The sequence below is a fragment of the Brienomyrus brachyistius genome, chromosome 5, assembly GCF_023856365.1.
Source record: "Brienomyrus brachyistius isolate T26 chromosome 5, BBRACH_0.4, whole genome shotgun sequence".
NCBI lineage: Eukaryota > Metazoa > Chordata > Actinopteri > Osteoglossiformes > Mormyridae > Brienomyrus > Brienomyrus brachyistius.
Genome location: NC_064537.1, coordinates 20,807,018 through 20,832,836, shown reverse-complemented (window position 1 = coordinate 20,832,836; position 25,819 = coordinate 20,807,018). Strand labels below are relative to the sequence as shown.

At 35.5% G+C, this 25,819-nt stretch overlaps 2 protein-coding genes across 7 annotated transcripts; both read right to left on the bottom strand.

Moving 5' to 3' along the window:
• Positions 1-2,181: 2,181 nt before the first annotated feature.
• Positions 2,182-19,638, bottom strand: map2k4b (mitogen-activated protein kinase kinase 4b). Of its 5 annotated transcripts, none has more exons than XM_049013168.1 (14): positions 19,335-19,638; positions 18,290-18,325; positions 11,860-11,892; positions 10,288-10,384; positions 10,110-10,166; positions 9,674-9,848; positions 7,793-7,912; positions 7,401-7,520; positions 7,234-7,285; positions 6,919-7,046; positions 6,135-6,212; positions 4,654-4,802; positions 4,371-4,416; positions 2,182-4,253 (listed from the first exon to the last, which is right to left on the bottom strand). In XM_049013168.1, the coding sequence occupies exons 1-14, from the start codon at positions 19,465-19,467 to the stop codon at positions 4,140-4,142; spliced, it is 1,338 nt and encodes a 445-aa protein (XP_048869125.1). In that variant the 5' UTR covers positions 19,468-19,638; the 3' UTR covers positions 2,182-4,139. The 5 variants fall into 5 exon arrangements, with proteins under 5 accessions (XP_048869125.1, XP_048869129.1, XP_048869126.1 ...); XM_049013172.1 differs by lacking the exons at positions 18,290-18,325; positions 19,335-19,638 and adding exons at positions 13,219-13,268; positions 13,548-17,956; XM_049013169.1 differs by lacking the exon at positions 11,860-11,892.
• A 617-nt stretch (positions 19,639-20,255) lies between these two features.
• On the bottom strand, positions 20,256-24,006 carry adprm (ADP-ribose/CDP-alcohol diphosphatase, manganese-dependent). 2 transcript variants are annotated; one of them, XM_049015316.1, is made up of 4 exons: positions 23,660-24,006; positions 21,766-22,400; positions 21,311-21,433; positions 20,256-21,179 (listed from the first exon to the last, which is right to left on the bottom strand). In XM_049015316.1, the coding sequence occupies exons 1-4, from the start codon at positions 23,716-23,718 to the stop codon at positions 20,890-20,892; spliced, it is 1,107 nt and encodes a 368-aa protein (XP_048871273.1). In that variant the 5' UTR covers positions 23,719-24,006; the 3' UTR covers positions 20,256-20,889. The 2 variants fall into 2 exon arrangements, with proteins under 2 accessions (XP_048871273.1, XP_048871275.1); XM_049015318.1 differs by lacking the exon at positions 23,660-24,006 and adding an exon at positions 23,099-23,636.
• Positions 24,007-25,819: the final 1,813 nt, after the last annotated feature.

The following is a 25,819-nucleotide window of genomic DNA, read 5'->3' as shown; positions in this document are numbered from 1 at the left end:
GTCTTACCAAGGAATTGAGCAAACTTTAGCATCATCTCCCATGACTTAAACTCCACACATCTAGAGGTGTAACCCAACATCCTATTGGCCTTTTTAATTACTTTCCCACACTGGCGAGAGTGGGACATGGAAGCATCAACATACTGTACATACCAAGGTCTTTCTCCTTCTGTGTCGCTAGTTCAGTATCTACTACAATACCCACCCTTGTGTCGTCTGCAAATTTAACCAGTTTACTGTATATATATTGGCGTCAATATCGTTGATGTAAATTTGGAATAACAGTGGTCCTAAAATTGAACCCTGCGGTACCGCACTATGAACGCAGGCCCACTGTGACATTGTGCCTCTAATAACTACTCGCTGCTTCCTGTCTGTTAAACAGATTTCAATCCAAGCTGTTAGTTTTGCTCCACCACCTTACCAGCTGGATTATAATTTATTATTAGTATTATTATTAATGCAAAGGTAGCTTCTCCAGTCTCATGGCTTTCTCTAAGCGAGATGTATTACTGTGCTCTTGACTCTTTCTTGACCAAATCCTTTTTTCTTTTTTCAATGCAGCAGCTAGGTTTGAACCGAAAGACTGCTCTAAGCATAGTCAGGGTGGGGCAGTGTACTCTGAACCACTTAATGACTCTCTTGACTGTATTCCAAAAGGATATTCACTGCCTTTGAAATCTTTTCTTACACCCCTCCCCTGGATCATATCTCTCTGCAACTTTTGCCCAGAGTTATATGCTTGAAAGGTTTTTGATCTTCATGGTGTCTTTGCCGTCGGTGCTTAGAGACATTCCAAAGACAAGAGCATTTAGTCTGAAATAATGTGAACCGCTTTTATAAAAATGGATGTACTCAACAGAGCATTGGGTGGCTTCCAAAGGCAGTTTGCTGCAACGGATTATTTTAATGAAGAATTTTTCAGGTTTTTACGTTATTTGTGTTGTCCTGATGCCCAGCTATTTTGGACCACTATATAAATTCTTGAAAATTTCAGGATGATAAAAGCAGAATACTTCTTATAAGTACTGCAAATGGGCTATGTTTTGCTCAATCCATTTACCCTTAGTCACTGGTCAAAGTTATGTTGCTTTTATTCTTAACACTACAGATGGTGTTTAACTGGGTGACTAGCATTTGCAAGAAATTTAAGCTTATACTCAATCTCTGATTCAGTAGTATAAAAACTCATTCAGCAAAAATTAGAACACTATGGTATATACAACTACATTATTTGTACTCATAGACTTCCATTTTGTTTAGTCGTCTTGTTAACATTATCCCATTCAGATATACTACATTTTTCTTACCATAATTATGAGCACCACATATTTAATTCGTAGTTACTTTGCTGTTAATATCTGCTTACATTTCAGAATTTCTCATTCTCATTTGCAGGTGTTTTAGCCCAGGTAAGAAAAAAATGAATGGTAATTTCAAGCAAATTATAAAATCTAAAAAGTACTTTTATTCCCAGACTAAGAGATATAGTCAGGGATGTATACATCAAGACTTTTATACTATATATCCTGCTTCCATTTCATTTAGTGTTTCATATAATTTGTACAAGGGATAATTCATGAACTGCCATCGATGTCTTTTATACAGTTAACAGTAAATGACCTGTATCATACACAGTTCTACCAATAACTGCATAAAGGGCACAAGAGGGATTCTAAGGTTACATTATGCTGTTTAAAACGATTCAATTAATCAAAGTACTGAATGCCAGTAAATGCAGTGTTGAGACACAACCACATGGTGTCACTGTGCAGCTATTTCTTTCAGTGCCATGTGCAATATTTACTGGTAATCCAAGTTGTTTTGTAACATTTCATATACATTCAAATTCACTCCTCTGATGTTCAGATGCTTCTTATGTGTGCCACTGCACATGTTGGCCTTTTATTATAATAACTGTTAGTATTTACTTATAAAACCTAAATCAGTCTACCAGTATTTTTTTTTTTGGATTCCCCATAGTTAGGTCAAGAGACTGGTCAGAGTTGACCAATTACTCAGATGATTACATTTAAAAAATATAGTCGTTTCATAAAAATACAGCTAACCAGAAATATATTTTATGCATATACTGTATATGTAAAAGATACTGCTCCTAGACTAATAATTTAAAAAAATAAAATAATAAAACATTTTCAGACCTTACAAAAGATGACAGGGTCATAGTCACGTCCTAATTTTATTACAACTGACCTGCAGGCAGATACTAGATCATATCATTACTACATGAACACTTAATATTCCATTGATAATTTCTTAAATATGTGAAGTAAATAGGATAAAATAGGCAGGAAGCAGGGAGCTTGCTGAAAGCAGGTGTTACATTACCCGAGCTCCCGTTCACAGACATAAGGCAATATCCCTGCACGTCATTTTTTTAATACATTTTCTATTGTACAGGAAAAAAGAACAAGTTCACAACATACAGTTATAATATTTTCACAGTTGTGTGAACATCATACATACTTTATATTCTTAAAAGATACACTGTAATACTCATCACCCTTAATATTTTATAATCAAATATTAACATTCTAATAAACTGACGTGTCTACACTAATTTTACTCCATAAGAAAGTCTGTATACCATAAGACGATTTCCACTTGTGTTTGAATTCCATGACTGCAAAGGAAACGTATTAGACAGGGGGATAGTTCTAGCATGACAATTTTTACAGCCAAGTCACACAAATTTAAATTTTACAGCATTCTTGTCCATGACTTCTGGATGTAAAGTCTGACAACTTTAAAAACATGATTAAAGAATACTGTGCAGGTCACCATTTTTTTCAAATATGTAAAACAAAACAGCTAAAATGTATCATAACTTGGGTTCAGCAGTAAACAGTAGTTTGAATCTTTGAAATTAGTTCTTTGCCAGGAAAAAATATTTTAATGCATGGCACCAAATGATTTCATGGTTTCTCTAAGTGCAATCTCTCATCTTAATATATATGATTATACTTAGATAAATGGTTGACATTTCCCTTTCAGATATAACATTGAAGTGCTGTAGTATACATGGAAACAATGTTGACGACGTTTCAGAAGAACAAATTAATTTTGTATACAGTGATACTACAAGTGGGTTACTCAAAAAACATGCCAAGTGCATTGTAGAAGATGTGACCAAGAAAAAAAGGAATCAACCTGGACCTACAATTAAAAGACCGCTTAAACATAAAAGAGGCAACTTCAAAAACAAAAGGTACGCACACGCACACAGACACACTGCTGTCATGTCCTACTGTCTGAACACCCCGTGTAAACTGTGCAGCTAAAAAGGATTTGGATGCTTTAAAATGAATTACACAAAAGATGTTTTGCATATAAAGAAAATAAAGCCACAATATACAGGTCATGTTTTAATAGGACAACATTTTTGCATACGAACTTATTTACAGAAGTGTAGAGTTGTCCTTTCCTTTGCCTGTGAGACTACGTGTGCACATTTGTGTTTCCGTACTGCTATATTGCTAATAGAAGAGCACAGAGGAGCACACACATTGTACTTTTCTACATGTATGTTGCATTCTCCCTAAATCTCATTTCCAACCTTTTTTGGGTAAATTTTTTAATTTGTTAACATATATATTTCACTTTAAAATTTATATTTTTACATTTATTTTCCCTTAAAAAATATCTAAATAAAAGAGATGATAGTCCCATTCCATCAACATTTCTGAAGCTTTTTCAATTACATCTTTCTTTACTCTTTCTAACATCTGCAGATCCATTGGGTGGTGGGTGTGATGACGTCACCTACTGTAATGTAACATGATTGGGAGAAATGGACTTGGACCATTTGGAAATGGACATTTCCCTTTCAAAATTCAATTTCCAAATCATTTTCTACCCGAATGCACACACTCTAACCGTGATGACTGTAATAAGCCCCGACGTTGCACACGAAGACAATTAGCATGTTTGTATCCAAGCATCTGCGTGGAAATGTTGATATAGTACAGAATGGTTGAAATGACATTATTGCACATGGCATTCTGGGATTGGGATTCCCCCCCCCCCCCATCTCTTTTCAACACTTTAGTGTGTGATTAACACAAATCTTTACACCTATATCTGTTTATATCTAAAGCCTATGCCTGCACCTTTAGCGATCAGTCCACATACATGGGAGAGGTGGGAGAGGCAGGCATCTGATCAAGGATCCTACACACGTAACTGGCAACTTCCACAGTCCGCTCTTCATACATCAAGATGAACGGATGCTTCTGCAAACCACAGAAATGTACCAATGAATACAAACTGTAGTATACACACACACACACACACACTGCAAGGGCACAAAAAGTATATTTTACACTCTGCCGACAATTACAGTTACTTACCAGAAGCTCTCTATACTTTGGCCTTTTTGATTCGTCTTTTGTAAGGCTAAAAAGAACAAACGTAATTAGCAGTCCTTTCACGTGGATCTTGCATGTAGATTTCTTCTGACTAAAATACTGACATATTGAGAGGAGTTTAAATGATGTAAGTTCCGTTCCACTAAAAAAATGTCAATATGGTTTATGGAAATAACGTTCCAGTATTGTAAGGAAACTAAATGTTAGTTTTGTCTTGACATACCAGTATCATTAACATATATATACATTGTATTGTTATACTCACCACAGATTGACAAAGTTGATAAACTTGGGGGAAAACTGCCTTTCCTCAGAGTTGCTCAGCTGTGGAGGATCTCCCTTTACAACTTGGGTCAACTGATCAAAAACACTATTCCACTTTGGGTAAGGAAATCGACCAGTGGCCAGCTCATACTATGCCGAAGAGAAACAACAACAGGATCATTTTGAAAAACGGCGACAGAAAATTTTTACAGCCAAAGGATATTCAAATCAGTCATATTTGCAACAGTTCTGATTATTCGCCTACTTAACGATCAAAACTGAACCTAGAGAGCTCACAAAGAAAGAATCGTAATGCGTTCAAATTCACAATAAGCTATTAATGTGAAGGTCAATGAATTAGAGATGGGCCGATTCACATTTTCTCAGTTTGGATCCAATACCGATTCTGGAACAAGAGCTCTTTTTAATATAATAAATTATATATATATATATATATATATATATATATATATATATATATATATATATATATATATATATATATATATATATATACACACACACACACAAACATACATATACACACACACACACTTTATGTATTAATATTTTTAAAAACTAGTAAATACAAATTTAAAAATGTATGCCAAAAAAGCTTTAATTAGGCTACTGGTAACATACATAATGTACTGTTGACCTCGTTTGTACATCTTGTTTTAAGCATTTTTGAGGCATCTGCAGTTCAATTTGAATATCTTCCAAGTGTGGATACACAAGTGGCTAATGCTTAAAATGCCCCACAATTTTTCTCCCAACTGCTAACAGTCACTTACACCAGGGGCTGCTATCATAATGAAGTGTATCACAAACTGTAGCGATTGCGCAAAGCAACCCAAGCTAGCTGACTTCCAAATCATCCATTGCTTTTTCCATACTACTCGCATTGTCTTGCACAATTGTGTGCGCTTTGTTTACTGGGATTTTCCACTAAATGCTGCTTCCACTTCTCAAATCTGTTGTTACAAAGTTGCTACAAAGATTGCAAATTGCTGTGGTACTAGTTGTTTCAAACGTAGAATACTTTCAGATTAAAGATATGTTTGTTAATTTACTTGCAAGCATGCAAGTCACATTTGTCGTCACCCTCCTATCTGATGTTCTTAAGCTCCTCCTACTACAAAGGGTATGGACATGATGTCACAGCAGGTGGATGTCACCGCGCTCACATCCACTGAGTGGCAAATAGTATGAGTGGCAACTTTATCGTTCAGCTTGAATGGTGAAAAAAAATATCTGAAACATGAGTTGTCGTGCTATTATTCGTACAAATCGTTTTAACAAGAAATAGGAACCTTCTTTTTACAGACAGCAGAAAACTAAATAAGTATCGGACATGGATCGGTCACATATGGCCAATGCCCAATTTGTCTAATATGTCTGGATCGGTGCTGATACCGGTCTGAATATCGGATCAGTGCATGAACATCACTATAACTTGTATGACTGTAAACTTTGACCTACCAGTGTGATCCCCAAACTCCAGACATCTGAACGAACATCGTACCCCTGCCTGGAAGCACTAGGGTCTATTCTTTCCGGCTATAAAATAAAGACAGACAGCACATATTAAATCATTGCCTTAAAATAATAATAAAAAATAATAACATTGTATAAAAAGAGTAAAAAAGCTAACTATAATTTTTATATTTACTTTGCCTTTAACGATGAGCATATATGGTAACTTTATTCATAGAGAATGAAAAATCTCATTGAAAACTCCAATTAAAATCTGAGGCTTTCCTGTGACCATATATCTGATTTTATGTCTCTGACATGGTATAGTTGTCCATCAACACTTATGATCAATACCGAAGAACAAAACAAAAAATAGACTCATGCAGAAGAACAGAAGATTCTCAAAAAAACATTACTCAATACATTACTCAATACTAACATTCTTTAAAAATATGGGAAGAGGCTATGTTCCTACCGAGAAAACACTTGAAACAAGACTCCTTACAGACTGAAAGCCTTCAACAATGTTAAAACTGGAAATGATCTGATAAGCATAGTACAGCACCATGAATAATAAGAGACTGAATTAGCCATGTACGGCTCGATTAGCATTTTGTATTGCAGAGCAAATTGATTTTAAACCGCAAAGACAAGAAAAACACCAAAGTTAATACACATGCAGAGATAAGATTAGATGCCGCAGTACCCAGAAAATTCAATGACCAGGATCCATAATGGTGCCAAGAAAGGACACAAAGTACATTTTAACCTCCCTTCACTGAATGCATACCGCCATGTAAGGTCTACATCCCGCATCTCTGGTTTTTGCGATGGAGTCAACAAGCTGTCCACTGATACCAAAATCACAGAGTTTGATGTTGCCATTCCTGTCTAGAAGGATGTTGGAAGGCTTTATATCTGAAAGTGTCAGGGAAAAAAAATAAACATGATAGCATTTCAGAAAGGGCATGTGCATAATTTATTTGCAGTGTTGCTAATGTAGGAATAGATACTGTAGTATTACAAGAATATCTGGTAGGGTACCAACAGTAAATGTTATCCTACTAAAATGTTATTGTTCACAATTTTTTTTTCCTGAACTTACCCCTGTGAATTATTTTCAAGTTCTCTTTTAAGTGGTTAAGTGCTTTCACAGTCTAGAATAAAAGGTCAGAAAAGGATCGTAAGTAAATATATTATGGCCATCTATATTCATGTGGTTCAAAATACATTTTGTCAGAATTTCATTTTTAGGGAGTATAATGAACTTACAGCTAATGTTATTTTGCCTAATATTTCCTCAGGAATCACATCGTCTAATGAAGAATACACATATTTGTAGAATTTGTCAAATGAGGTAGACATGAGTTCCATACATATCCAACAGTCACCCTGAAAAATAAAAGTATTTGTCATTTTTTGGTCACACATTCAAAGGCAATATATGTTAAGGTACATTTCATTCCTAGTATTGTCACCATATATGGAAAATAAAGCAATTAATTGATTTCTTCAAAATGACAAACTTTTGGTAATAAAGATAATAACAACATATAACACTAATGGAAAAATGTTTAATTCCACTAAAAAAAGAATTGACCTTCTGATAATATTCTGTTCAGTCTAATCAACAATGTTTAAGTTATCAAAACTATGAACGTTACCTCTCTGAAAAGAGCCCCGTAAAACTGAACAATAAAGGGACAGTCACTACTTCTCATCACTACGTCCAAGTCCATTAGAAGCTGCTTCTGTTCCTTTTCATCAACTGTTGACCGAATTCTCTGCGATTTAAAAAAAAAAAAAAGCACAATTGTAACTGAATGCTGTAATTGAATTGACATCTATAGTTAAGCACCCACCGATGCTGCCAATTTCATGATATGGTGCACAGCAGATGAGGATCTAAATAGAGAGTGAAGGCATCATTTGTGAGTAAGCACTCCATATTCAAAGAGAATGAAAATGCAGTCGAATGTCAATATTGCAAAGCAGAACATAAATATCACCACGGCATGACTGCAGCGCAAATACCGAAGATGGTCAGGTATGATGGACTCACTCTATAATGCAAGGTTAGCCATTGATATGTGCCATTTAGCCTCTCGGAATAGCCTAGCCTATATTTGTCATCACAATGACTTAAATTATGTTGCTTAATTTAATTTTTATGATTCCAATTTGTCAAAGTAATCGCGGCTATACCAAAGGTTGCCCCATCATCTTACACAATACAGTATATGACATAAATACCACATCAATTATTTTTCATGAACATGTTTTAGTATGACTAAACAATATTGGAAAAACTTATACTTGAAGCTTTTGTAATATTTAGGAGTTGAAAATTAACTATATAGCTACATAGAACTTAACTACCAAGAGTTTTCCAAATTAATGGTGTTGCTGTAAGTTGTGCCAATAGACACAAAGCAGCGCTGATGAATCGCAAGATGAAGGTCTTATCGTGACCAGCTCTTGTTCACTTTTCTCCCCTTCATTCATTTTTGTTTAATTTCTCATACAAGGTCCGTGAGTGAGCCCAACAGCAAGGACAGGAATTATTGTGATTGTCTCGGAGAACGCACACGGAGCTCATGCAAAAGCAATTGTGGTAAACTTTAGACTGATTTTTTTAACATACACTAAATAATGTTTAAAAGGATTTGTCACATGTTCTGATGCAAGCTGACTGATGGATTGTACAGCGGACTATCACAGTCCTTACATTGTGAGAATTGCATGTGCATGAAATGCCATGTCACTTAACGTCACACATGGTGCGAGCCTGTGTGGAACAGTGGGGTAGCGGGTAGCTATGTCAGTGCACTAGTATTGTCACAATACCAACATTTTTGTTTCCATATCGATACTAAGGCACGAATTTTGATTTAGATCATTTTTGATATGTCATTATTGTGCTTCTTTCAAACAAAAAATGTTTTAAATGATATTTGAGTTACTGGTGAGTCAGTTAAAATTTAAGTGTGTTAATCAAAAAGCAGGTCAGGCATCATTTTGCCTTTATTAGTATTAGCAGGTGAAGTTACGGTCTGGTTGACTTAATTGGTAAGTCCAGTTTAGGTCGTGAAATGGACCAGTGCATTAGTCAGCCATGTATAAATATGTGTATTAAAGCTGTGTAGGGGATTTTCGAACACTGATTTCTTTCATATAAAGCATATAAAGGTTAAAATGCACAATAATTTCGTCATAGCGTAAATGCATATAAAATAAGTATACATCTGTACTGTTACAACAATCGACTGCCACACGTATCGCTTTTAAACGTGAACACTTGCTTGCATACCAGTTGTGTGCGTCCCTGATTATTGAAATAATCAACAGTGACAGCCCTATACAAAAGTGTTTTTTTCCTGCTTAACAAAGGGTTGTCTAATTTCCATAACTGTTAAGAGAGTATAAAAATCAACATTTAAGTCATTAAAAAAAAACTGACACAATATATAAATCCACTAGGCCCCCAATAGTCATATTTGATTGTCTTGGCAATCCCTCGTTACAAGGTAAGAGGTATGCATCACCTTCACTGCCATGATTTGGCCACTTGGCTTGTGCACCATCTTGTTGACTGATCCATAGGCACCTCTCCCAATTTCACCAAGGTCTTTGAGGTCCTCAGCAGTAAAGTCACAATGCTGTTCCGGGGATATCTTAAGCTTTCCTGATGACTCGATACTGTGCGTTCGCAGCCTTTCACTGAGGACGGGAATGATAATAGGAATGAAACCATCAAATCAATATAATGATGAAGGAGAATATAAACTCTGCCTATAGTTTTTGATGCTTCCAAAAATTTTGGTATCTTTTAAATAACCAAATATCAATCAATTCCAAAATAGGATTTTAATTAAAATACATCAAACAAATCATCAGATGTTAAACACAACAAATATTTTCAAACATTTTCTACTTTAAATCGCTAAAGCAGACTAGTTACCACTGGAAAGACTTATTTACAGTGATGAGGTAATAGAAGTTCTGAGTGGCTTGCTCCTATCGCTCCTACTGTTGTGTCTGAAATGAAATGTATGGCTTTAATAATCCTCCCACCTGACAAGAGACTTTTCATGTAAATTTCCTGGATAGTAGAAAGTTACAAACATGCAAGGGTCTCTAAATTCAGGAGTCTACTCACATGTGTGGGTTCTGAAAAGGAGGCCCAGTTGTGTGGATTCTGGTTGTCGGTTTAATAGGTGGATTAGCAAAATTTAGCTTCAGTGCTTTACGTTTACCTGGAAAAGATACACAGTGTGCCTTTGACAACCAGAAGAAGACTGTCAGAAGAAACTCATGCTGTGAAAAATTATCCTAATTTCTGCTTATTCTAAGATTTCATATTTCATCATATTCATCAGAGCAGTATTGCACATTCTGTCATACTGTAGCATAATCTACATCTGATTTAATGGCTGCAATATAATGGGAATATTTGGGGAATATAAAGCAATCATATATAGTTTTTTTCTAATAAGTATCCCTAATCACTATGATATACATCTGACTGACTTGCATTGAAGGTGCATTCACAAAAATACGAAGTAAAAATTGATTTGAAAGATAGCAAATAAGTGACAATCAAAACAACTAATTACAAAGCCTGTGTGGAACTAACGCTAACACTAGCTTATAAAAACCATATACTACACCAACTCACACTATACTCTAATACACAAACATATATAGAAAATTCAGGGGAAAAAATGCTAATTTAATCCATAAATGTTTCAACAAAAAATGTGCATTTGTATTTCTGCAACAAAGCTTTATGTGCAAATGTATTTGCAGATAGAAATGCATATATAACTGCAATGAGGCAGGTCTCAGATATAGACTGAGGTTTAAAAAGGCCAAACTATGTCAGGGCTAAAGGTAGTTCTGTATACGAAGGTAGTTCTTACAATGAAGAATATAGCAGTAGCTACCTTGGGCAGTATGAAACAAAGAAAAAAATATAAGACATCACGTGTGAACTCCTTTAAAAACCATAACATGCTCTATATTTACAAGAACTGTACAAAAATATATAAATGAATAAATAAAAGTTCAACACAAAATGGGTGTGTATATAAATTCTTATATATCTGGGCTATCAGAGGACTGCCTCTGACTTTCATGGTTTGTCCACCCCTGTTCTCAGTAGTGAAATCATTAGAATTTTTATGTTTACAAGCAAGTATTCATGATGAGAAGGATTTGGCAAAAAAAAAAGTTGCCATCATTGCCACTGTCAACAAATACGTGAAACTGAAGGAAATGACGACTGAGACTTTTTTGCATGTGACACCATACAAAATTAACAATGAGCATAAATGTTCTCAAAGTGCAGCTCATGCCCAACGAGAGATACTATGCTTAAAATAATAAAATAAAATGTGAACAGCCTTATCTGTTAGTAGTACTGAAGCAAAAATCCTGGTAGAGCTTCCATTACAATATTTTGTATGTAAAATATGAAAGTAAAATTCAGTTACTTGAGTGAACATACACTGCGAAACCTACATTTTGAAGTGGCACAACAGTGAACATTTACCTGTCAACAATGTGATTTAAATCAGCCACGAACATGTGATTCATTCCAAAGTGTAAATGGAAGCTCACCCACCACATTTTGTATTAGTGAAGAACAAAAGTGGACAGACTCCCCATACCAGACTGTTAAACCGAAACACAAAAGGCATGGTACGTTAGCAAAAAATACTTGGCTTACTTTGGGGTACTCCAGACAGGTTTATCTGAAAGCCTGAGGTAGAGAGAAAACATTTTTAACATGGTTTTGTTTTTGACATATGCTTGATTCTTCTCTAATGTGGAAATAAGGTTAAAAAGATCTCAAACAAATCCACGTTAAATACCTACAGGAACAATACACCCAGAATCTATTTCGAAGCAAAAAACAAGGCAACCGTGTGGCTGAAAAATGCTTATTGGCCTAAATAAAATGCAGGAAGAATATATAAAATTAACTGCTACCGTACTGTTCACTGTTCTTGCCTCCTGCAGTATAGGGTAGTAGTTTCACCATATATTGTAGATTTTTTTTTTGTACTAGCTCAATAAAAGCTAGATTTTGACAACAATTTAGAAATAATATTTTAATATTTTTTAACAAAACACATCTTCTATTTCACAACCCCGACAACATCAAATCTAAGTGGGAAGATGGGAAGTGGAGATGTGCCATGTTTGGGGTCAACAAAACCACTCCTGTAAAAAATTGTCTTTAAAATCTCGGTAACAACCTTAAGTATCAGGGCATAGACAATAAGCTGAATTCTCCAGTCTCATGTATGCGGTAAATGAATGTGATTAAATTACTAACGCTGTCAATAAATGGAACATAAGCATGGGAATTACCAGAACCTACCTAGCAGGTGTCATTGATTACAAAGTACAAACCCCTCAAACTATCCACCAATACTCATTTGCAGTCCAGAAAGAAAAAATAAGCAGTTCGAAGAAGCTTTTGATGAGTCTGGCAAGTCCATTATCGTGTCCTATACGCATAGAGGTGAGCACACATGACTAAGTATCGAAGAACTACACACCCCAAAGGGGTTACATCGCAAGAAGGACTGATAAGTAAATTCCTTACTCAGAGTGACGACACTCCAGTTCATTAAGCTAGACCAGTTGTATGACTCGATTGTAAAGATGAACAATTTACATAGTGTTAATAATATATTCCATTTATTTTATTATAAATCTTCAATTTTGTGAAATATAATTATATAATTATATATATATATATATATATATATATATATATATATATATATATATATATATATATATATATATATATATATATGCACCAAAAATTGCTTTAATTTGTTAAAGTGTAAAGTATGTCATTGTAGCTAAACTGGCTGATCCAATGCAGGGCCTGGAGTCTAACCAGGGAGTCACAGGACACGCAAGGCAGGAGACACAATAAACAGGATGCCAGTCCATCACACGTCACACACACACGTAAACAAAAGGGATACCGACCCGCCTAAACCACACATCTGTAGGAAAAAAATCTACACAAACGGAGACAGAACAGAGAAGTTCAAAAGAAACCCACCGGAGGGTCTTGATGTCACAGTACTAAAAACCAAGCCACTGACACGAAATCTGAAATTATGTATAAAAATAAATCAAATCATTTCTTTAAAGATGTATTGTTCTCCGTGCAAAAAACAAGCTACTGTATTGTAATGTTATTCACGGTTTCATCACATACTTTAATTTGGAAACATTTATATTCCTTACAGGTTTTCATCAGTTTATTTTCGCTTCGTCACATATAGCTGTTAAAGTTCGTTAGTACAAATATCTGTCAACACAGACAAGTAGGGGCCTGTGGGCCCACAGGTGCATATTTCAGTTTAGGTCAAACAGGAGACATTTTACCTCCCTCTATTTTTCATCCACCAAGATGGGCAAAACCAAAGGAAAGGCAGCTATAAAACAGCAAACAAATTTCGAAAGACAAAACAACAGTGTTGGTAAACAATAGTACTGCAGACTAAATGACCCAGTAACATACTTTAACAATAAGGTCCATTTCCCATTAACAAGACAAACAAAGAAAGGATTGCATTTAAATGATCTTTTTACCCCAACCACTAAGTGCAAAGATTTTTACACTACTGCGAATGAAAGACCATCAAGAGTAATAACTTATAACCAGGGCAAAATGCCTGTGGAGCTGAAAGCCAGTTAACTATATAGTCAATAAATGAATTGCAAAAAAATTTTGCATTTTGTTTATACACATACCATGCATACCCAAATATGGAATTTCATACATTATATATTTATAGATTTTACAAATTAACCTATTGTAATTTCAGGGAAGCCTGGCGAATAGAACTCTTACCTCACCCCTCCAGGGTTGGGGGTTAAAATCCCACCCCCACTGCATGTGTGTGGAGTTTCTATGTTCTTTGCATGTCCTGAAGATTTCCATAAGCCAAAGAAATGCAGTATGGTGAAGTGGCACATCTAAATTGCCCGTAGGGAGTGAATGTATGAGTATGCATGAGTGTGTGATGGACTATCATCCTGTCCAGGCTATACTCTTGTCTTGAGTCCTATATGCTCCAGGGCTCCTCAAACCTTATGCTGGATGGTGGATGCATTTCACATGAAAACAGCAAATACTGCATGTCACCACTTTACAGAAAATATCCTCATCTGAGATCCTATACAAAAACAAAAAGATCCACTATGGATAGCTTCCTTATTCTTTTTCTTGATAGTGGAGGATTAAGAAAAACTGCATCAGGTCCATTGTAATTCAAAGCAACGCATTATTTCTCTTACTACACGTGCCCAACGATTTACTGTTATAAAAAAATTACTTTACTGGCTCACCCGAAAAAGTTTGGGTGAAACATTTTGTCAGCATTTTTATATCCATTCAATCCTCACCTACTAGAATTCAAAATCACCTCACTAAAACTAAAGCAGATAAAGAACTTTAAACAAAATGCCTATTTAACTCATGCATGATTATGACCAACTTTACTTACCAGGTAGCTAAACATTAATGGTTAGTCAAAAGGACTTAAAATGACAAGATGAGAGGGCTCTGAAAACTTTTCTGACTGGATCATATAACATTCCAATTTAATTCCACTAACCCAAGTAAAATTACCCTACAGCTAGTTTTTAGAATATTCTGTAAACTTGGAAAGTTATACACCTAGTAAGTAACAGGGCTTTTCCACAGTTAATCAAGAATACCAATTACTGCAAAAATAATAGAATCATTTGTCTTAATGATACACATATACTCATAAAGAAGATTCATTAACAGACACTCCACAAAAGATTACAACAAAAGAAACTACAACCAGTTAAAAATGAGGAAAACAGGGAACAAAAATGAATAAACTATCCATCCATCCACCCATCTTCTAATTGCTTATACTGGTCGGGGGGGGGAGTAAATCCCAGGCAGCACAGGGCTCAACCCTACAGCAAGATTTAGGTGATACTGATTTTTTCATACTGTCATATATTCTAGATATTTCACCTTGGTATATACAGTGTAGGATGGTATTTAAAGAAAAATAAATTATAATGTTTCCTACTGTAAACTCCAGAAGAGTTTATCAGTGTGGAGGTTGAGCACTAGAGAAACGAGAAGACAATTCCTAGGGTGTATGGGAAGCGTAGTTAACCAATCTACTAACAATTAAAGGTAAATACTTATTTACCTTTCAGCATTCCACTAATCAATGTGCAAATTCAGAATCAGTTCACTCAGGGTATGAGAAAACCCAAATCAGGGTTTTACATGTCCAGGTTTCCATAACTTATCCAGTGGTGCGAGGCTAACTTTTCCTAATATCCAGTTTCATCCATGAGAAAAATGTTTTGAGGCACATAATTGTAAAATTAGTAAAACCACCGTATAGCCTATATCCAAATATTGGTTGATATTGGAAATATTCTCTTACAACAAACTATAAATCAGTAGATTACGGTACTGCAAGGCAATCAAAATCACAAGAGCTGGCTAACAGTACCAGTAATTCATTTCTAAAAATTTATTCTTAAAAGTTACATTTTCATCAATGTGATGTAAATCATAGTATGACCGGTCATGTACAATACAGGAGTTTTCTGTAAATACACTCAGATGTCACAACATAAAAACAAAATATGCGTTACTCCAAATATTAACATTAAATAGACCTTCCTTTTTTACAGCAGAGTCAAATATCTAATAATATTTAGCTGCAAGCAAAATCTCAACTGAAAAACAAGGATGTTTGCTAAATATAAACATCAAAGCTTACCTTGTTTTGCAGTACGCAACCTCTAACTGAAATTCAACTAAATATATTGGTGTATATAGTAATTCATTTAAAACAACAAAACAAATGCTAAATCGTAGTTGTCTATCAGATATGAGATTTGTTCGTCATTTATTAATATGCATTTCACCAGGTGCTAAAAGAGTAAATGGAACTTAGATACACAATTCTTTCAGAACTTGGGATGTTGCTTTTTTTTTGGTTTCCTTCAAAATGTTCATACAACTGCTCTGTACCATTCGAAAATCTTTCTCAGGGTATGTTTTGCTTATGGTGTTTTGTTTTAAGTCCCAAATTCTTTGTATAAATGAATGAATGAATGTTTCTCATGCATTCTGTTTGTACAAAGCCTTTATAGATGAGCCCCCAGTAATTTATCCACCCTTGTTTTTTCCCCTAACCCTATATTTAGGACCCCGCCTTTATTTGTTCATGTCGACCATGCCCCCGGCCACTATGAGACCCGGCTTTTAAATGAATCCCGGTTTCAATCCCTAAATAAACCTGATCAGTGATCAGTGGTTCTCAGACTTTCTGTCTTACATACCACTTCAGACCAACGCAAAGTAGTCAAATACCACACGTGTGGGGAAAAAAAAAAATGTACTCAGTATCCTGAATGCACGTGCGTGTAAACACACACACACACACACAAGCATACACGAAAAACAACAGCACTTACCATTTCAGTGATAGGGGTGAGCCTACTTGGCATGGCAAAGATTATAAATGTCAGGGATAAGTGTAGTAAGCCTTGGTCTTCCTCTGTTTGAATGTAAGTAAATCCCAAACTTAGGTAACTGGGACCATACCGCTGTTTTGTGGCTTTTCCGACACTTGCTAACACTTGTTGTGCTCTTTGTATCACCATTGCCGGTGATGAGCTATTGTCTCAGCGACTGCAGGTGACCAAAGAATAATCCCTCTCAGACTCAAGAACTGCCGCATACAGTAAAGCGCAGGCGATGCTAACCTGCCCCAAATTAGTTCCCATATTCTCTGTTATGACTGTCTTAAACATCGTGAAAACTATTAAGAAAATATATTTTTAAATTAAGAAATTCAAATGTTCAATTCCTGGTTTTTGTTTTTTTTTCCCAGCGCACACAACAAATAATCACAATATTTTTGTAATATGACCTCAGGGAATTTCAAGTATCACTGGTAGCATGCATATCCCAGTATGAGAGCCACTGGTCTTGATTATTTAATTCACAACAATGAGTAAAATTCCACAAAACTCGATGTCCAGCTGTCACCATTTTAAATAAACTGGAGTAAGTTAAGTAACAGCACTCAGAAAACACTAATATTAGAGACTGACATCCAAAGTGAGGCACGATATTTTGCTTTGAAAACATAAAACATACTTAACGGGTACCAACCAAAGTCACAAACAGGACAGTAAACCTATCATAGCTAAATGTCTCCAGAGTCTGTAGTCAAACAATGCGTACAGAAAACCTCATCCTTTCAAAGAAATACATTTAATATAGGACAACAATATGTACGAATGAATTGACAAACCACCCTATCTTTTGCTGTCAGAACTATCATTTTGACTCTACATTATGAAATATAAACATACATACATATATACAAATACACAACTCAGAGATTGAAAATCATAATGAATTTTCATTGTTGTTATGACCAATGCAGTTTAAAATAAACTTTTGAAATATACAAGTTTTAAAAACATCATTAAATCACTACCTTGGCATATACATTAAATAAAAATGCAAGCAATCAGCTACAATCCAAAATCAGTAACAAAACTACCACTAAAAACTTCAATTTGTAGACCTACACAATCTAACTTATGTGAAGATCAAAATTTTGTGATGTGCAGATCACTAACATCTGTAACAACTGGTGGGGAAAAAAGTCTATAGAGGCTTATAGTGATACTTCTGCTAATTACTTGATTACATTCCATGAACACACTGATTATATTCCCATAAAATATCCAAGTGCCTTATGAACTTCATACTGGAAGTAAAGAAATAATACTACTTTTGTTATTCCAGACAATATAAAATACGTTAACGTTATTTCAATAATAATAATAATAATAATAATAATAATAATAATAATAATAATAATAATAATAATAATTACAGAATCATTGCAATCAGAAAACAATTAAAGATGTTTTAATAAGAATGCGAATATTTAAAAATTTGCCTTTAAAATGTTATAGGAAATATTTATATATGGTCTAATGATACATAACACCATTACTAGCATGTCGTATTTGTGCATTATGGAAACAAACAAAACGTTTTCACACTTTGCATTCCTATAAAAAATGTGTAAGAGTACCTGTTTCATTCTGACATCTCCAGCACGTGTTGGTCTCTGAAAGGTTTAAATTAAACATTTAATGGATTGTCTGCAGAAAAATAACCTGCACCGTGACAAATCTCGACATTTTCATGACGTCGTTCTAGGACACAAACCACCACTTTGTGTAGCCAAATATTTTACCAAATACACAGATACACTCGACTTGCAACGATATTTTATCACGTACAGAGAGATACAGTTAGCTTTTGGGTGCAGAGTAGAGTTCGCAACAGGCTAAATGCAGTTTCAGTGAACACACGAGCTAACTGGCTATCTATATGTTTACTGTACTTACATATCCTAACTAGGTTACTAATATCACAAGAAGACAATACAATCAATGCTACAAGCATTGGTTTTTTTGCTTGAAAATGACAATATAAACATATTCCAATGATTTAAATCGTTAATGTAAATAAACAAAGTATAACAAATAGGAGAACACTTAGCTAGTTAGCTTCTTGACTTGCTAACATTTTGTTTAGTGTCCATAATTGCCACCAATCAAAATACTTGCGGGTTTCGGTCATTTCTCTTAATACGGCATATTTGAACATTATACTGCCACGGTTGGTTTAAACCTTATTTGTCAATAACAGCAAAAATATGTGTTGTAAACGTACTACATACTGCCCTGTAGCATCAGGCCTATGTGCAGAAAATTGCTAATATATAGCAGAGCTAGCTAGCATACTCGCTAAGTGGAAAAACTGCAAATAAATATAGCTAGTTAACTACGCATTTTCAGTTAATTAACGTTTAATTTTAGATGTCATTTGCCCTTATACACTGTGCTAAACATTTCCGAAGTAAAACGGATTTATCAAAAATAAAACAAGGTATATAATAAGCATTGTACACAGGCCTATACAAAACGATGATGAGGAAATACACACTGCATTGCTGGAGTGCAGCAGTGGCAGCGTGAAAATACATCTTCGCCAATCATTTTCTCAAATAATTCTGGCAAAAATCACTTGAAAAGAAGCAGTTAGGGGCTTTTGAATCTTTAACGTCTTACCCTGCATGCTGCTGACTGTCGTTATGTGCTGAGATGGGGACTGGTGGTGGTATGATGTTGATGTAGATCCTGCATTATTGCTGCTGTTGCTAGAGGAGGTTGTTGAGTTGCTGCTAGGGCTGGGAGTCGCCATTGTTGCGTGATTGATTCCAGCAGCTCAAGGCTGCAATGCAGGGAGTTTAAACTTCAGCTTCTCCGGGCAGGACACCTAGCTACTAAACTCAATATAGCAACTGCGCTCCACAGCGGGGGCCGTCCGCGCTGAGCATTACGTGCTGGTGATGACACTGTCTGCGGTATATGCTCCGTGCTTATCGCAATTTTGTCTAGGTTTGACGGGAAAAGTTATTAGGCAACTAATTTATGGGGTTTTATTTACTTGGATTGGACACGCTAAGTAAATACATGATATTGCAATTATAATAAAATCGTTTGAATCGTTTTGTTAATAAACTTAAAATGAAAACTTTCAGGTAAACTTCTAAAGGTTAAAGAATAATAAAACGGCAGTTCTAATTGATTATGTGAACACCATAAGCTTATTTTGATTTATTTGGCTCATCATTCCTATGAAAGAAGGGAAAATGCTGCCCACTTGCTTTAATTGAGTTGAGGAACATGGGATTCATTGTCATAGATATTTCCTGACGCATGGTAGCACTTAAACATCTAAATTTTCAAATAATGCCTGTATTGATGGTGTTCTTTAACTTTACATACTTCACTGATTACAAATTAATCAGTACACATTGCACAATTTCAGAATTTCATTTTATATTATTACATATTATTTACTACATTTATTACCTGAAACTTACTGATTAACTGATAATTGGTCTGGCTCCACCCATAATGAAGAAAAAGTATGTAGTATGGCTTGTAAAATATTGTAACATGAATAAAAAACTACCTGATGTCCAATATCTTTAATATTTCTTTAATTAATAATTTCCCATTGTCAAAGTAAACAACAACAGTCAAGGTTCAAGAGTCATTAATGTGCACAGAAGCATAATTTTTCTTAAATGCAAGTCAAAAAAACAGTTGTACTTAACAAATAAAAACATTTTTACACAAAACAGCCAGATGTCAACCATTTATTAAATACAAACACCCCAAATATATTGCACTTTGTCCAACAAAATAGGACTGTATATTTACTGATTTTGTTGTACCTACACCAGACTGCAAGAAAATAAAAAAAGAGTAAAATTTCAGCAAATCAACAATGTGTTTGAGAGTGTATCCCTTTCTGGATAAGATTGCCTACCCCTGATCTATACGCTATATTATTTTAATTAATGATATACATGATAATTTAATTTCTGGCATGTTGAATCAAAAACGTCTTGGCATGGACAAATTTAACTTACTACAATTCCATAAGGGAACATTTGCCAAGCGGAATAGTGCATTTTCATCAATGTAAAGTGAATGCAGGTCGATTTCAAATACTTCATTCAAACTTTCTAAGCCCAAACCTCCATTTTGATTTGGTAAATAATAAATATCTAGCATTAAAATTGCTGTAAGGTTTACCAATGTCCATTGTTTCTCACTGATAGTAAAGACTTCTGTGTGGAACTCTACCATTCCCCTTAAGCTTCATCCTGTCCTCATATACGTACACTGTGCCAAAAGCATCATTATTTGGTTGAGTTTCAATGACCCCTTCAAAAGTGAGGTGGTGGATACCAGAGATATCTTGGTGATAACCACCGTCATGGTCATGTCCAGCCATGAAACACACTACACTCTTATGTGAGTGTAAAATAGAGAGAACTTCATCATAGTTCCAGGCAAGACATACAGGACATGTAGAACTGGGATGTATTGGAAGGTGACCTGGCAAAGATAAAAAAAAGCACTTACTGAAATGAATAATGTGGTACATAGCAATATATTCAATAAAAGATTGCATTACTCAATTAGTTTTACACATTCTAACAAATAAAAAAAAAAGTGTTGTTACTTACTCACAACGGTGACTTTCTCTAGTTTCTGATCTGACAGAGTAAGTAACCTGTCCAGCCAGTCCAGCTGGTCTTGGCCGAATCCTCCATTGAACTTCACAAATCTCTGTTCCAGTCCTAAATATGCTACAAAGGTAGATCTCTTTGCTGTCACTATACTAGTAATAATCGTAAATTCCTTCCAGACAAAGTTCAGTGACGTGCACATACACACACACACATTTGCTGGCATAAAAGCCAATACACATCTGTATGAATTAAAACTACTAATAAATATTAATAACACCGAATCATAATCCCAATATGCCATGCAGTTTAAGTTTAGAAGACCATTCGCTTGGAAAAAGAGCATAATTAATGTGATTTACCAGTATGCTTGGAATGGTTTTGAAATATTACTACTTCACATATTACCTTTGCAAAAAGGAAAAATAATCATGATACAAAACAATAATTACCTGGGGGCTGATTTAATTCATCATTGTGATTGTACTTCTGTAAAATTTTAAGTGCCTGGTTGTACTGCTCACTGTTTTCTTGGCGTCCAATAAGGCTGACATCATAGGCATCAAGCACAACAAACCGAAAGTTTGGAGATGGACTGAAATGGTAGGCATAACTCTGCTCATTGTCTGGATGCTTGTGTTTGATTTCATCCTGTCTTGTTTCAAAATCTGTATTTTGGCTATTAAGTGATGTAATAAGATCTTGTCTACTGAAATTATAAAACTCGTGGTTCCCCCACACGTGGTGTACATTGATGCCAGTGTTGTCAAATTCTTTTAAAACTGTATCAAGGGCCTTCTGTGATGCTTCATGTTTTTTGTTGAAACCATCAATGATGTCCCCAAGTTGAAGAATAAAGCTAGGTTGTACAGTCTCCGATTTCCACTTTTCGTTTGCTCTACGCAGCAATTGAAGACTATTCCTGTAATATCGTTTTCTTGTACACGTAAAGTTGTAACCATCGTCAATGTCAGCATACTGGATATCAGCTATTACACCAAATGTAAAGAGGGGCTGTATGCTGTCATCCATTTTTGATGCTCTTGAGATCAATCTAGAAGACAATCCTTCATGCTTTGTCCACCACCTAAAACAAAACAACAGTTGCAAACATTAACCACTCACATAATGGACAATTTCAGTGAGGATGTGGATGGCATTTTAATTTCACTACCAAAGACTGTACAAAATTCCATTCTGTAATTGGACAAAAAAAATTCTGAAAATGTGCTATTATGTGAGCCTGTTCTCTTTGTGAGCCGTTTAAAGAGATTATATTTATTCTCCATTCCAATGAAGAAAGTTTGCGGATATTAAACTGCTAATATTTAACATTCATAAGTTCAAATTCTACTGCATGATTGGGAAACTGTCGTCCCGTTCACGGTTTACACCAGCCATGAGCCGGGTACTGCCTGGAATAGGGTGTCAGGTGCTGGACCCTGCCTAGGGTAAGCGGGTGGAAGGTGGATGCTTTCGTTTATACATATAAGACACTGAATTGTTAACATGCTGTAACACGTCGAACTGAACAGTATTGCAGCACGGGCGGGGCGCATGTCCCAGCATGCCCCGCGTGCAGTTTTAAATAGCCCTTGTATTGTTGCTGCTATTGTGAATGGTTACATTTCCTTATTAGTGTTAACCTGTATCTTATGTGTACCCTGTCCAATCCTCGTGTGTAATTAACTTACGTAAATCTCCCATCGTGTATGCTGCTCACAGTTCGGCGTCTGACAACCCGGTGTTTTCTGTTTGTAATCGGTTGTGGTGGTCATTGGGTACCTGATGTAGTCTTTCTAAGAGCTACTAACAAAGCGCGTGTGTCCCCGGCAAACGAGTGTCCGTGTCTCTCTGCTCCCGCGATGCCTCGGTCCGCCCGACGCCGCAGTATTTTCCATTTCACCAAAGCAGCAGTTGTAATTTAAGGGCGGCGGAGCGGATTTCAATGCGCGGCTTTTATTTGAATATTACAGCAAGAACTCTCGCGTTCTGACCACCCAAACGATAACCCGGAAGACGCAAAATTACACAAGGCCAAAGCAATCGAACAGCGGTCGCCGATTAGCTTTTTGGAAGGAAGTGTTTAATTCGTACAGCAGTACAACGTAACCATTAACTGTAGTGAAATTATGTGAAAGTTATATAGTGGCTGCATTTTTTAATTACTGATTACGTAGTCCAGTGCTTACTAATGTTATAATGTTTAACTTTTTCCTCTCTCATCCCAAGTGAAATTTCTTGTTTCCGCATTGTTGATATATGTGTATAGCTATAGCTGACCGCTTCACCTGTTGAAATAGAGACCGTGTTCAATAGAATTTTTATTATATTTCCATCACTTACCCCACGACTCTTCTTTCGGAAACACATTTATTACGAAAAGGACGTTTGAATTTGAACATGAAAATTCAGTATTTCAAGTACACACTAGCGTATTCGGTAAGACTGACCACGTCGGCGCAGAGAACGCCATCGTAATAGAAATGGGGTTACCACATGTTGTTCTTGATTGTAAGCCTTTGTTACTTTAATTATTGTAACGTACGTTGATTTAGTAATACCGTAGAAAACATGTATTCCATATTTTTGTATGCTCGCAATTTAATATAAAATCAATACATTTTAAAGCGTTAAAATGAAAGTCGTTTCATGTAACTTATGCTGAGTCAGTGTCATCAGTGTAAGAGTAATATCTGGCAGCCTTAGTGGTGGGTGCTGTAGTCAACTTTAAGTTGTCACTGTAAAAGCGCGTTTCAAAATAAAAGCCGGTGTCAGGTTTAACGTTTACGCATGCGATTATTAATGTAATTACTTACTTGTTCATAGCAGGCTCTTCTCCTTGTTTGGGTCAAGGTATCCTTTGGGAATAAATATTGTAGAATCAAGTTAAGTAGTATCTGGTGAGCATCAGTTACGGTAATATATATATATATATATATATATATATATACACACACACATACGAACGAAGAGGACTATAAGTCCAAATTGTGTTCATTAGGCTCCCGTTTCCTGTCCGCAACATAAATGTTTGTTTTTCTGCGCACCAATTCCGCCTAGTACGACTTCTGGCTAGTACTCCCAGTATCCTAGTTCTTTGTATTTGCGTATACCTTTAAAATGATGTTGAATAACAACTTACGAACTGCTGTTCGGAACGTAACTCATTTTGGACAAAGGTACTTTAGATTCCTGTACAGATTTTTTAAAATCTTATTTTATTTATTAGAATGTTTAACAGTGCTCTAATTAGTTTTACACTTTATTCCTATTTTAATACTTATACTGTATTGTTCTTGCCTTCGTGTCTATGTGTGATTATGCAGTCGCAATGTGAACAATTTCCTTCGGGATTAATAAAGTCTTTTCATTATGATTCTGATTGGGACAGTCCACGATCAAAGTAAAATCTGATGCATTCGTCCATAGAGATAACACTAAACCTGTCGCGAGTTCACGGGAAAGTGACAGGGGTTATGTCGAGATCACGAGAAAAATAAGTCGTGATCTCGAGATAACGAATAGGAAAAAACGCTGATGCATAACCTCTACAGACTTCCGTCGTTTATTAGGTGAACATGTCATTAAATGTCTTAGGCTGTGTGCTTTAGTTTTGTTATAATTAATTATGTTTAAATCATACTACCATTTGTTTAGCAGTTGTTAGATGTTAATCCTAGTTTATACGTACACAAAGTACATAACCGGCCTAAGTCCATTTCATACAATTCATGTTCATATGTTGCGTAATATAAGAAGCTCCATTATGGAAGCACAATTAAAGAAATAATAAAAAATAAACAACTTCCGTTGCCGTAGATCTTGATAGATACAGTTCCTTAGTGACGACAGTTCCAGCAGTTACCTCGCAACGGTTGCTATGTTGGAGTCTAATTTTTAAATAATGGTGTCATGATATCGATAATGCATTGTTGCGCATGTCTGTTTTATATTAATCTTGATATACCTGGTAGAAGAAATCTTGGAAATCCCTGGTAACTGTGACTTAGAGCTCATGTATTAATAAGTAAAAGACAGCATGTATCCGGTCGGTATAGCCTACTATTACTGGCTTTCAGAGATGTTATTGAAGGAACGGTAGCTCGAGATCATTAAATCGCATCAAACCGTTTAAAATGTATGCGTCCAAAATATGTTTGAGTCCTAAGCTTTCAGATAATGGAAATATATCTTGCCGTTTAAAATGCAGCAACCTGCTTAGTAATAAAAGCAAACAATAAGATAACCTGTATTGAAAGTGATGATAATAGCGGAGGAGCTTGTCAAGAACAGGGATAAAAGCATTTATTTCAAAAAATTATTTAGAAGTTGTATGTAATCCTAATGAACCCGTAGACACCAGGTCACATTGCTCAGCAAAACTATAGACAGACTTTTTCACCGTAAATACACACACACCCTTTATTATTATAAGCCGTATTGTCACAGCCTAATTTTAAATACCGATATGGCTGATATGGCTATAAGGTTTACAGATGTGTT